Source organism: Lepidochelys olivacea, assembly GCF_965140295.1.
Source record: "Lepidochelys olivacea isolate rLepOli2 genome assembly, chromosome: 18".
NCBI lineage: Eukaryota > Metazoa > Chordata > Testudines > Cheloniidae > Lepidochelys > Lepidochelys olivacea.
In genome coordinates this window covers 16,460,860-16,474,099 of record NC_140428.1, presented here as the reverse complement: position 1 = coordinate 16,474,099, position 13,240 = coordinate 16,460,860, and the positions used below count along the sequence as shown (strand labels likewise).

The window sequence follows — 13,240 nt, the reverse complement described above, 5'->3', positions numbered from 1 at the left end:
TCTCTCTCTCTCTCAACAGCTGGGAGAAGAGGAACCTGTGGTCCAGCTTGCTCCCTTACACAAATGCTGAGACAGAATTCTTGCTTGCTTTTCTTTTGTGTGTGAAAAGACTTCCCTCACACCAGACCAGACAGATCTTTAACCAGTTCTTCTTTCAAAGTATTGTTCTTAAGGCTTGTGATTTTCCATTTTGGTATTGGGACCAGTATATTATGCCAATGGGAATTAGTCTTCAAGATAGTGAAGCCCCATGGGGCATGTGACATAAAGAATCTTAAATGTACATTACCATATTGTATCTTTTTAAAGTACCTTTCATTCTGAGATTCCAAAGCATTACAGATTATATATGTGATCAAGGTGCGATTGTTCACCAATAATAACTAGCACGAATACCTAGCAGTCTTCATTTTGAAAGTGCTTAACACTTAATCACTTTGACACCCTTTTGAGGTAGGTAAGTCAGATAGGGTAAATTTTTCAAAAGCACCTAAGTGTCATTGAAATGCACCAGGAATGTAGGAGTCAGGCACCTAAATCACTTTTTCAAATGGGATTTAGGCACCTAAATCACTTTTTCAAATGGGATTTAGGCCCCTAAATCTCTTAGGTGCTTTTGCAAATATTACCCATAAGTTCTGAATCAGGTTCCTTAGTGCAACAGAAAAGGGTGTCTCTGTTAAAGGCAGGATTATAACCTAGGAATTCTGGTTCCCTGTGTGGTGTTTAAACCACATAGCAAGGGAAGAGAGAAATTCTCCAGTTGAAACTATAGGGTTAATTGCGTTTAGACAGACTATAATCACTCCAAGTTGGAATTTGGCCAGAAGGATGCTTCAAATAAATTGGTTAGTCTCTAAGGTGCCACTAGTACTCCTTTTCTTTTTGCGAATACAGACTAACACGGCTGCTACTCTGAAACCTGTCAATACCTCCTGTTTTTGCAGAACTTGGCAAGGGGAGGAAGGGGGCGACTTTGGCAAATGGCCAGGATCTGTCTTTCATGCCTCACACCAGAAAAGCAGCATGGAACAAAAAGCCTGGGGCTACTCTCTTCCCATGCATAACCAGAATGGCCAGTAGTGATCCTTCCTTAAATCTGGCCATTATATTAGCCCTTGGCTTACTCTGCATGGTCATAAAAATGTGCTTTAATTTCCAGTATTAAGGTTGATAAAACAAAATGATGCCAAGTGGCCTTCTTGTTCACCATAATTGTAGCTCGTTCTATAAGTCACATGTACTAATTGCTATTCTTTTTCCTTTTCCAGATTTCTCTCTAAACTCAAGCATTTGGGTGGATTCATAAAAGTGCGAAGCTTGGATTTTACACACCGTTTTTTGGAAGTGGCATGCTATAAGCTGACTCTGCTTATTATCTAGTGATCTAGCACTGGGTATGATGGCCCAGTTCAAGTCAAATGGATCTTACTATGCCCTGACTGCTATCGGGTTAGGAATGCTTGTCCTTGGGATCATAATGGCAGTCTGGAACCTGGTCCCAGGATTTGGCCATAGTGATAAGCCTCCCTCATCTGCTGGAAATAGTAGCAATTCAGGGCATGATGGTGGAGGAATATTGAAGAGTAAGACCTTTTCGGTAGCTTATGTATTGGTTGGGGCTGGAGTGCTGCTCCTTTTGCTCTCCATTTTCTTGAATATCCGGGACAGGAAAAAGAAAAGACAAAATGAGAGTCTTGCTAGGATCCAGCAAGAAACATCTGCTGAACCTCAACATCAGGAGGACAGGTAAGTCTTTCAGTAAAAGGGTGCTGGATCTGGTATACAGGTAAAATTAAAAGGTGTTCTTTTAAAAAAAAATCACATTTAAAAATTTAACTTGTTAAGATCAATTGTACCACATACTGAATTATACGTGTCAAGGAATATAAATTCTGGCAAGTCAAGTTTAAGAGTATAATTAGGGAGGCCAAAAAATAATTTGACGAGCAACCAGCAAAAAACACAAAAACAGCCAAAAAAAAAATTTTTTTTTTAATTTAAGTACCTCAGAAGCAGGAAGCCTGCCAAAGAATCAGTGGAGCCACTGGATGATTGAGGTGCTAAAGGAGCACACAAGCAAGAAAAAGCAGTTTTGGAGAAGCTAAATAAATTATTTGCCACTGTCTTCACTGCAAAGGATTTGAGGGAGATTCCCACATTTGAGCCATTCTTTTTAGGTGACACATCTGAGGAACTGTCCCAGATTGAGGTGTAAATAGAGGAGGTTTTGGAAAAAATTGATAAATTAAACAGCAGTAAGTCACCAGGACCAGATGGTATTCACCCAAGAGTTCTGAAGGAACTCAGACGTGAAATTGCAGAACTGCTAACTGTGGTATGTAACCTATCATTTAAGTCTCTGTTCCAGATGACTGAAGGATAGCTAATGTAATGTCAATTTTTAAAAAAGACTTCGGAGGTGATCCTGGCAATTACAGGTCACTAAGCCTAATTTCAGTATCAGGCAAATTTGGTTGAAACTATAATAAAGAACAGAGTTATCAGACACAGATAAACATGACATGTTGGGAAAGAGTCAACACGGCTTTTGTAAAGGGCAGTTGTGCCTTACCAATCTATTAGAATTCTTTGAGTGTGTCCACAATCGTGTCGAAAAGGGTGATCCAGTGGATATAGTGTACTTGGACTTTCAGAAATACTTTGACAACATCCCTGACCAAAGACTCTTAAGCATAGTCAGAAGTCATGGGATAAGAGAGAAGGTCCTTCCATGGATCAGTAACTGGTTAAAAGCTTAAAAAACAAAGGGTACGAACAAATTGTCAGTTTTCACAATGGAGAGGTAAATAGCGGGGTCTCCCAAGGATCTGTGCTGGGACCAGTTCTGTTCCATATATTTATAAATGATCTTGAAAAAAGGGTAAACCATGATGAGGTGGCAAAGTTTATTTAGGATAGTTAAGTCCAAAGCAGACTACGAAGAGTTACCAAAAGAATCTCACAAAACTGGGTGACTAGGCAGCAAAATGACAGATGAAATTCAGTGTTGATAGATGCAAAGTAATGCACTTTGGAAAACATAATCCCAACTATACATATAAAATGATGGGCTCTAAATTTGCTGTTACCACTCAAGAAAGAGATCTTGGTGTCGTCATGGGTAGTTCTCTAAAAACCTTTGCTCAATGAGCAGTGACAATCAAAAAAGCTAACAATGTTAGGAACCATTAGGGAAGTGATAGATAATAAGACAAAAAACATCATAATGTCATTATATAAAACCATGGTGTGCTCACATATTATATACTGCATGAAGTTCTGGTCACCCCATCTCAAAAAAGATATATCAAAATTGGAAAAAGTACAGAAAAGGGCAACAAATGTGATTAGGGTGTGAAACAGCTTCCATATGAGGAAGGATTAAAAAGACTGGTACTGTTCAGTTTGGAAAAGAGATGACTGAGAGGGGGGGATATGATGGAGATCTATTAAAATTGTGAATGGTATGGAGAAAGTGAATAAGGAAGTGTTCTTTACCCCTTCACATAACACATGAATCAGGGGTCACCCAATGAAATTAATAGGCAGCAGATTTAAAACTAACATAAGGAAGTATTTCTTCATACAACTCACAGTCAACCTATTGAAATAGTTGCCAAGGGATGCTGTAAAGGCCAAAACTATAACTGGGTTCAAAAAAGTATTAGATCATGGAGGATAGGTCCATCAGTGGCTATTAATCAAGATGGTCAGGGACACAACTCCATACTCTGGGTGTCCCTAAACTTTTGACTGATAGAAGCTGGGAGTGGATGACAGGGCATGGATCTCTTGATATACTGCCATGTTCTGTTCATTCCCTCTGAAGCATCTGGCACTGGCCACTGCTGGAAGACAGGATACTGGGCTACATGCACCATTGGTACCACCCACTATGACCATTCTCATGTTTTTAAGTCTCAAGCTTCAAAAATGTGATACAAGGTTTAGAAAACCTGATGTATGAGGAAAGGTTAAAAAAACAACAACTGGGCATGTCTTAGGAAAAGAAGACTGAGTTGATAACAGCCCTTAACATATTTGAAGACTGTTAGTGAGAGGACATGTCCACTGAAGGTAGGACAAGAAGTAATAAGCGTTATCTGCAGCAAGGGAGATTTAGGTTAGATATTAGGAAAAACTTTAACTGTGAGGATAGTTAAACATTGGAACAGGCTTGCAAGGGAGGTTGTGGAATCCCCATCATTGGAGGTTTTCAGAACAGATTAGACAGATTCTTGTCAGGCATGGACTAGGTATACTTGGTCCTGCCTCAGCACAAGTGGCTGGAGTAGATGACCTCTTGAGATCCCTTCCAGCCCTACATTTCTATGATTCTGTGCATGGGTTGATTGCCTTAGAGGTGAAGGAGGAGTTTATCCCTCTATAAATATCATAGTATAATGTGCTAAGGGAATGATAAATGTTCATCTTCCTCAGAAGCATAACCTATTGGCCACAGCTGGAAATAACGTACTTCACTGGATGGACCAATGTTTAGAACAAATAGGCTACATCCTATATACCAGAGGTGGGCAAACATTTTGGCCCGGGGGCCACATCAGGATTGTGAAATTTTATGGAGGGCCGGGTAGGGAAGGCTGTGCCTCCCCAAATAGCCTGGCCCCTGCCCCCTATCCGTCCCATCCCCTCCCACTTCCCACCCCTGACTGCCCCCCTTAGAACCCCTGACCCATCCAACCCCCACTGCTCCTTGACCCCTGCCCCTAACCGCCCCCTGGGACCCCACCCCCTATCCAACCCTCCCGCTCCCTGTCCCCTGACTGCCCCAACCCCTAACCCCCCCCTGGGACCCCACCCCCCTATCCAACCCTCCTGCTCCCCATCCCCCTGCCCGGCAAGAGCGGTTGACCAGAGCGCCGGCGGTGCAGCATGCTAAGGCTGTGGGGGAGGGGGGACAGCAGGGGAGGGGCCGGGGGCTAGCCTCCCCAGCTGGGAGCTCAGGAGCCAGGCAGGATGGTCCTGCAGGCCAAATGTGGCCCGCGGGCCGTAGTTTTCCCACCTCTGCTATTATACAAAGCTTTAGGAGATTGCTCGCTTCTCTAGTCTAAAAATGCTATGGTGAGGTGTGTATCTTAAAACCGAGACCCCATTGGTATAATTGTAGAGGAGACAAAATCCTTTTTGTGAGCCAGGCAGGGCTAGCAGACGTCAGAGAAGTAAAAAGGAGTGTGCCATTGCTAGAGGGTACTGTGGTATCTCTCTTTCTGCTGTGGCTTGTTAAGTCCAGTAATTCTGTAAAGTTACAAAACAGCCTTTCAACAGCGTTTACGAAAGTACATATAAGAGCTGCAGAGAAATGAAACAAACTTTTACATCCATTGACGGTAGGGAAACTCCAATAAATACTGAACAAAGATGTTCTAGTAACAATCAATCTTAAATAAACAGTTTACTAACATTGATTCAACATCCCAGGGAATTTGACAACCTAGCCTGGCCGTGCGTAAACTGTGATGGTATTTGATTCAGACTGTATCCTGTCCCCAAAACATTGCTCTTTCCCTCTGAAAAAGGACTGCTAGAAGCTGGGAGTGGACAACAGGGCATCACTAGATAAATTGCAATGTTCTGTTCACTCCCTCTGAAGAAGGGAAAGAGGCTTTTCATATGAAATATGTAACAAGAGAGTATGAGACGGCAACTCTCTAGCTTCATTTAATTAGAAAGTACCATGATGGGAGCTATAGAAAACCCTAAGGTAATTAAAGAATGACAGAATCTGCAGAGAAGTTTCTTGTGCTATAACCGATTATGTGAAGGGAAACTTACTAATGCTAATAAAATGCAGACTTTGTACTTACGCAGACTACATGTAGATACCCACGTTACAGATCGGCACAATGTCTGTTTATAGTAGCTAACAGAATTCCTCTCTCCTAACTCCTTCCCCCCCCCCACCAGCAGAAAAAGAAAAAACAAAAGGAAAAAAAAAACACGTTTACGTGATTATACCTTACCTTAATTACAAAGGCATTAAATGATGTCCCTCTAAATTAATTCCAGTTGAGTGGTACAGTTGGCAAGGAAGATGTTAGGATAATTCTTCACCTGTCTGTTGGAAGAGAATCACTGTTCTGATATCTCTATTTGTGGGAAATGGAACAGAGAAACAAGGAATAATTAATGAAAGATGCCTGATCTGTAACTCGTTAGTCAAAGGGCAATGAGAAGGCACCTTAACGTCAAAATAATGGTGCTATAGTCAGTTTCACAAAGGAAAGAAAATCTGGCGTTTCCAGTCTGGTATTTAAACAATGTAAAGATGCAACGGTAACTCCTCCTGTCTGTTTCTTCCTTGATTTATTTATTTTTTTTAACTTGAGTGGGATGGTGTTACATTGAACAGTTGATTGAATGTTAGTTGCAGAAGAATTTTAAATTCTAACACTTGGCAGTTGAACATAGCATTTCTCATCTGAGGATGGTGAAGGGTTTTACAAATGTGATTTTTTTTAGATGGGTAAAGTGAATTGTCAATTGCAGTGAGTCCTGGCTGTTAGTATTCCCCCATTCCTGCCACACAGTCACAGACTTGCAAGCAGATTGGGACTTCTGTATCTGGAAACTAACTAAAGATGGGAAAAAAATGCATACTCATGTTCTTGGCCTGCTCATTTCAATGACACACTAGACTATATAACGCAATGTGTAAAGTGTCTTTGCTGTCTTTTTCAGAGTACACACAGCCATATGATAGATCAAAAGGAATCCATTTACACCTACAGATTTCTCCAGAAAGTTTAGCGGAGAGTGAGAGAGGGTTAACTAGATGTCCTAAACAGATCTTTTCCACTTCTAACTTCTGAGTCTACAATCATTGCTATAAGAACCCAACTTGTTACTGTGTGACACCACCAAGATCTTAATTTTTACTTCGATATGGATACTTTGAACTCAGATTTACACCCTAAAACATTACCGTGGCCCCGTGATAAGAGCAGGGAACTGTGAACCATACTCCTGCATTGCATTCCCACCCCGGAAATGAATTTGTCACATATGGGGCAAGTAACAATTTCTGTGCCTCAGTTTCCAACTGTAAAATAGGGATGATAATCCTTGCTCACAGGGATGTTGGAGATTTAACTAATGCGTGTAAGGCACTTTGTGATCCTGGGATGAAATGTGCTGTAGAAATTTATATTGTATCATCATGTATTTCTGGTCCCAAAATTTGAATGACCAGAAATGCAGCTGAAATGGCTTAGCATACTGACAGTATTAAAATTGTCTCCTACAGTCAAGAAGAGGATGATGAGACACCGTCGCGATACTATGTTCCCAGTTATGAGGAGGTTATGAACGCGGGCTATCCTGAGATGAGAGAATTGGACAGAAACACCAGGATCAGCATGTCTCTGCCCTCTTATGAATCTCTAACTGGGATTGATGAAAATACACCAACTACAACCACCGTAAATGTCGATACGAACATACAGCGTCAGCCAAGCAGGCACAGCTCTCGCTTGAACAAACGACTGAAACCCCTGAAAATTCGGAGAATTAAGTCTGATAAGCTGCACCTAAAGGACTTCCGAATAAACCTTCCAGATAGAAACAGTTCAGGTCAAATAACAATAGAACCATTGACCCCTCCTCCACAGTATGATGATGATGTCCCAGATAAAGCACCAGATAGCAAGGAAGTACCAGATAAAGCCAGATAGCAAGTACCAGATAGCAAGGAAGTACATTGTATGCCTCTCTTATAATTCTTTTTTCTACACTATATTTTTTAAGCCACTAAATTGTCTTTTTTTACCAATAATTTTAAAAGTAGAAAAGGAAAAGTAATTTTTTTTTTTTTTTTTAGTTTCTCTTCTTCCACGTCAGAAAAACCAAACAACATTGTGGCTTTCTCCACTTCCATTAAAATGGAGTCGAGATAACTGAAGAAAGCAAGTCTGCATTTTGTAACACTTCATTGTCATGCTGTGAAATCTATTGAATGAAATGACAGTTTTGAACTATCAGATTTATTTAATCCTTTCAGCAGTACTCATGATACCTGTGAGAAGCTTTCTAAGCACTGACAACCATAGGGGAGAAGATGGGTTTTGGTGTTCCAGTGTGATGGGAGAGTGTGTTTAAGGTTAACCTGTAAATTCATTCAGTTGGTATCTACTCCATTGTGCCACTTCAAAAATGTTTACTGTTCTGTTTTAAGTTAGCATTGAATATGCTGAGCAATTGGAGACTTTTTCTAAATAAATGTTTTGTGTGTATGTGTGTGTTGTAAATGGGAACAACACAGGTACTTTAGTCAGGGGCTGTAAGAAATGTAGGGCAAAATGTTCTCTTTCCATTCTAGCTTGGAAAATGGCAGTTTCAGCAACTTTGAAGCACACAATCGCTCTTCGGGTTTTTAGTAAGGCCACAAAGATTACAAAAGCATGCTCACTCAAGCTGTGATGCCATATGAGGGAATATGCATACCTGTATGGGTCAGAAGATAAACTTTTCTGAACTCATAGAGTAGAAGTCCTCAACATGCAAACTCAAGCTTGATCCCTATGTCTCTGGCATGCTTAAGTGCACTTGCTCTGGCATTTGGCCAGCCAAAATCAGCCAGTTCCTCTGGTGCCTCTTCCTGGTAGTGGTCTCAACTGTTTGGTGATGCAGCTGAGAAGAAAGCACTTGCATTGATGAATGTGGTGACGTGATATAAGGCAGAGAATACAACATTAAGAAGGTAGAATGCACTCAAATAATGTGGATGGCCTGTATAAGACAATGCTATGCCCTAGTATGTATGATGTAAATGCAACATTAAGTTTAATTATGTAACACTTGCAAGGTTAACGGATGTCTCCTGTCACAGGGCAATTTTGATGCAAACTCCTTCAGGCACTCTTTGCTACACTAGACTTTATCTAATAGTAAAAATAAGCTAGAAAAGAGGCTTTTCTTCCAGCTTGGTGTTTGGAAAACGTGACGAACGCTTCAGTGATCACGCTACATATAGATGTGTTACTGAGGCATATTCTCTGTACGCAGAAGCTGGCCCCAGCTAGAGTGGAATGAGCCTTGCTCCTTGTCAGACATCAGTCTTTTTATAATATTTCACTGATTTGCAATGCCTACCATTCAGTGACATCTATTCTGGAGTTGAATGGAGGAGGGAGTTGTCTCATTTTTGTGTCTGGTAGGGAAGACCCACTTGAACAAGATTTTAAAATATCCTATAGGGAAAAGCTTTCCCAGTACCCTATGTTCCTGTTTGCAAGCACATTCTGATTTGTGTATCACTGCACCTATCCATATGCAGCTCTAAGAAGGCACGACTTTTGGAATCCTTGTCTGTGATTCAAACTTTCTAGTTTTCCACATTCAAATGGAAAATAATAGAATGGGTGCTATTTTGTTTATGCTAAGGGCCAAATCTTGCTGTGTTGTATCCAAGCAACCCCACTGAAGTCCAGATTTTGGCCCTTAGTTTAAACCTTCTTCTCCTAGTTTCCAAAGGAGCAGTAATGTAAGAAATTGTTGGTACAGTAAAGTGATTGAAACCTGACCCTCTTCCTTAAGGGGGCACCTTCCTTTCCAACCCAGGTCTCTCAAACAGATAATTACCCCTTGCCCATTCTAGCTTGATTTCTGGCAACTTCTGATCAAGGTTGGAGTACTATATCTTACTGAACTAAAACTGAGGAAGAGGAGGGGAGCGTGCAGTAATGATTAAAGCTCAAGTGCTAAGAAGGAGCAGCCCAGGTTCAAATTCCAGTCCAGTCAGCTAGTTGCTTGCTCTGTTGCTCTTGAGCAACAAATGTGACCCTCAACCACTTTTGTGAAAAGGCAGATGATCTCTGGAAAAATGAGACAGTTTGAACGGCCCTTTTGCAGGGTCAATAAAGCTACCCCCCCCCAAATGCAGATACTGTTTGAGGATAATCTGTTTCTTTGGCTGTGAAGCCAGTTTGGCCGTGAAGCCACTCAAGTTTTAAGGGACAGTCTCTTGACTACAAAGTAATCCTTCTTCAGCATAGTCTTGTCATTTTCTTCCTAAACTGGCTTTTTAGGTCTGACACTTAGTTTGTACTCTCTGATTTTTTTTTTTAATCCACATCATAAGCAAGTCTCCCCCGCCCACCCGCCGCCCAATTTTGGTGACTACTGTAATTCCCTTTCTCTATATCAAAAGATTGCCTAGGCACAGAGGGCTGAATCCTGCTCCCTCCAAGACTCAGTGGGGGTTCTTCCACTGGGAGCAGCATTGGGTCATTAAAGAAACAACCTCAGGGCTGTTGCTGAAGGAAACACCAGCTATGTGTTGGTGCTAGCAAATGGACAGAGTTGACTCCGAGGTAAGATATACTAAATCTACATCAAATATGACACACCCATTTAATCTGGATAATTGCTAGGGAGAGCAGCTCCAAGGTAGTGCATTTCAATGATTTTGAACAATGGGTGGTAGTATCTATCTGCCTATTTCCAGCAACTACCATGTATGATTTGGGTGTTTGCTAGCAAAAAAATCTGTTCACTTCCCAAATCTATTGTGACAGATTAGTCAGCTGTGCCATAAAACATCTAATATGTGTTAATGGATTAAAAAACAGAAATTAATGAAATACAGCAAACGAGTATTAATCAGCACAAATATTTGTCCTAATTAGCATAGGCTATTGTCATTTATATGATATGCTTCTCTTTTGAGTAGGTCTGCTAATTAAGATGATTATACTAAATCATTCTGCATAGTATTGGAGTAGAGGGACTCTACTACTCCATCTCCTTGGGAAATAACCTGGGGACCACAGACTGCAATAGTCAAGAAAAAAGATAACAAAATCAAGCCTGGGTGAACATACTTGTTCCACAACAGCCACTTGGATATGGTTCATCATAGTGTATGAACTAATCAAGGGTCACATTTTCTATGGGAGAATGAGACAAAAAGTCAAAATGAGTTAAGACCAAAACTGAAAAGGAAGTAGAACACCCCCAAGAAACAAGATCTTAAGCTATGCTGTGCATATACAGGAAAAAAGGTATAAATCATACGATTGTTCTGACTTTATATAAGCCCCACATGTAAGTACGTCAAGAATTCTGAGTCAGATTCAGACCTGCTTTAAGCAAGTGTCCAGCCACTGAAGCCAATGGAGTTGCTCCCATTTATACCAGGGATCGTAATAATCCAAATGGGTATAATACAAGATACTGAAAGACTGCATGTGTAGTAAAACAGGAGTTCTATTCCTTTTAATACCTGTAAAAAGTGGTTGCAGAATTTTTCTTTGGTATCACAAAAGCTACAAAGTTCATTAACCAAACACACACAATTATGCTTTGTACCTGACCTTTATAGGTGCATACATCTGTGGTGGCTATAACCTCACCCGCAAACTGCACGCTTGAGTATTGCATCATTATGTCAGTTGGCTAGCTGCAACGCCCATCACAAGTCCTGAAAGTTGTGAGACGTGGATATTGGTTTCTGGGTAATACAGTAAAACTCCACAGTTCCTTTGTCCAAGTCTGTTCCCTGATGTGAGTCAGTTAGACAACAGCTACCTTCATTATCTGTAGGCCTCTAAGCTTTTTTAATCTCTATGCTATTCTTATCTCCTAAAACATTCTGGATGATGATAATGTTTGTAGCACAAAGGGAATATGCTTTCATAAGTCAATTTTCAAACTCCACATAAGGCATGTTTCTAGCAAGAACTGATCTTAAATACTATTGCTAGAAGGGTTAGTTTCTTGGCCAGCACAGACACAGAATTAAAGCAAGCTGAACTGAGCTATGTTATCTGATGTTTTCTAGCCAGAGTAAAATAACAGGACTTCATTGTAAGCACTTTTTTAAAGTTTCAATCAAGAACTAGTATGGATGTAAAAGGGAAAGAATGAGCTAGAGAGTTGGATCAATTTACAACCAAAAATTTGGTTTTATTTAAAAAGAATTTTTTCTACTGTTAAGAAAATTCAGTGAAAATAGCTTATATAAAGGAATATATAATACAATCTGACAATATAACTTGGAAAAGTTAAACCTACTTTTCCTCCTCTGAACTGAGAAATGCAAAAAATGAAAACAATGTAATAGTGGAAATGTAAAATATATTTTTAAAAGGTATTTGTAAACCAAGCAAGAAAACTGATATGCCTTCAAAAGAAATAAAAAGAAAATTACTGGCACTGTGTGCTCAGACTTGTTCTACAGGAACAAGTTATCCTGCTTTCTAATTGTGTTGCCAGAAGAATTGCTCTCAGTTAAGAAATTGTGGTTTGCAAAACTGACATCAGAAAAATGTCTGTCAAAATGGCGAGACTTTAGGAACAAAATTCTTTCTTTTAAACCAGTTATTGTACATTATGGAGTCTAGGTTAAAAAAATTCTCAAAAAATGTGGATTAAACAGTGTCATGTATGATCACAATGTACAAACTCAAGTAATTACTTTGAACTTGTACTTTTCTGGATTGTGAAAGTATTGTTTTTAATAGGTAAGGCAAAGTTATTGGGATTTTTTTTCTGTATCTAATTTTGAACTAGATTCTGCCCTGATCTGCACTTGACTGTTGAAGTTAATAGGATTGCATGGAGTGTAATCAGGGCAGACTTTAGCCCTTGTTTTTTATTTGTTTTTTAAGTTGTCTTTTTCATTGTTAAGTTTGTCTAATTTCTGTATGCCTCTTCACATGCAGGTTACCTGTGGTTTGTTTTGTTTGCGTGTTTGTTTTTAAAACAGCTCTTTCCCCTAGCCCACAGAGGTATTATAGAATCAGGTATAGACGATAAGGTCTAGATGGGAAAATGAGCTGTGTTTACACAAGGATGTTCTGTTCTTGCGCAGGAGGCAGGTCCACCCAAGCCCTAATTGTGGTTAGTTGATTATTATTTACAGTAGGGTGGTGCCCAAAGTCGGTTAGGTGCTATACAAACGTATAGGGTTCAAAAAAGAACTAGATAAATTCATGAAGGATAGGTCCATCAATGGCTATTAGCCAAAGTGGACAGGGATGGTGCCCCTCGCCTCTGTTTGCCAGGAGCTGGGAACGGGCGACAGGGGATGGATCACTTGATAATTACCTGTTCTGTTCGCTCCCTCTGGGGCACCTGGCATTGGCCACAGGTTGAGGGGCTAGATGGACCTTTGGTCTGACCCAGTGTGGCCGTTCTAATGTTCTTAGCAGAGGTGAAGGGCTCTGGGCTGAAAACCTTACAATCTGAAACAGCATCCCTCTTCTCCCCCAAAGACTGG

At 40.4% G+C, this 13,240-nt stretch overlaps 1 protein-coding gene and 1 long non-coding RNA gene across 8 annotated transcripts in view; one reads left to right on the top strand and one right to left on the bottom strand.

Moving 5' to 3' along the window:
• The window catches only part of TMEM51 (transmembrane protein 51), a 35,306-nt gene extending 27,054 nt beyond the window's left edge, over positions 1-8,252 (top strand). For all 7 annotated transcript variants that reach the window (XM_084651598.1, XM_084651603.1, XM_084651601.1 and 4 more), the window contains 2 exons: positions 1,272-1,749; positions 7,268-8,252. In XM_084651598.1, coding sequence (XP_084507724.1) covers positions 1,400-1,749; positions 7,268-7,694 — 777 coding nt within the window. In that variant the 5' untranslated portion in view covers positions 1,272-1,399 and the 3' untranslated portion in view covers positions 7,695-8,252. The remainder of the gene's footprint in view (positions 1-1,271; positions 1,750-7,267) is intronic.
• The window catches only part of LOC311532783, a 56,002-nt gene that overhangs the window by 42,247 nt on the left and 515 nt on the right, over positions 1-13,240 (bottom strand). Inside the window, exons 2-3 of the long non-coding RNA XR_014714447.1 lie at positions 10,842-10,907; positions 5,985-6,110 (exon numbers count right to left, since the gene is read on the bottom strand). This is a non-coding gene — a long non-coding RNA (uncharacterized lncRNA). The remainder of the gene's footprint in view (positions 1-5,984; positions 6,111-10,841; positions 10,908-13,240) is intronic.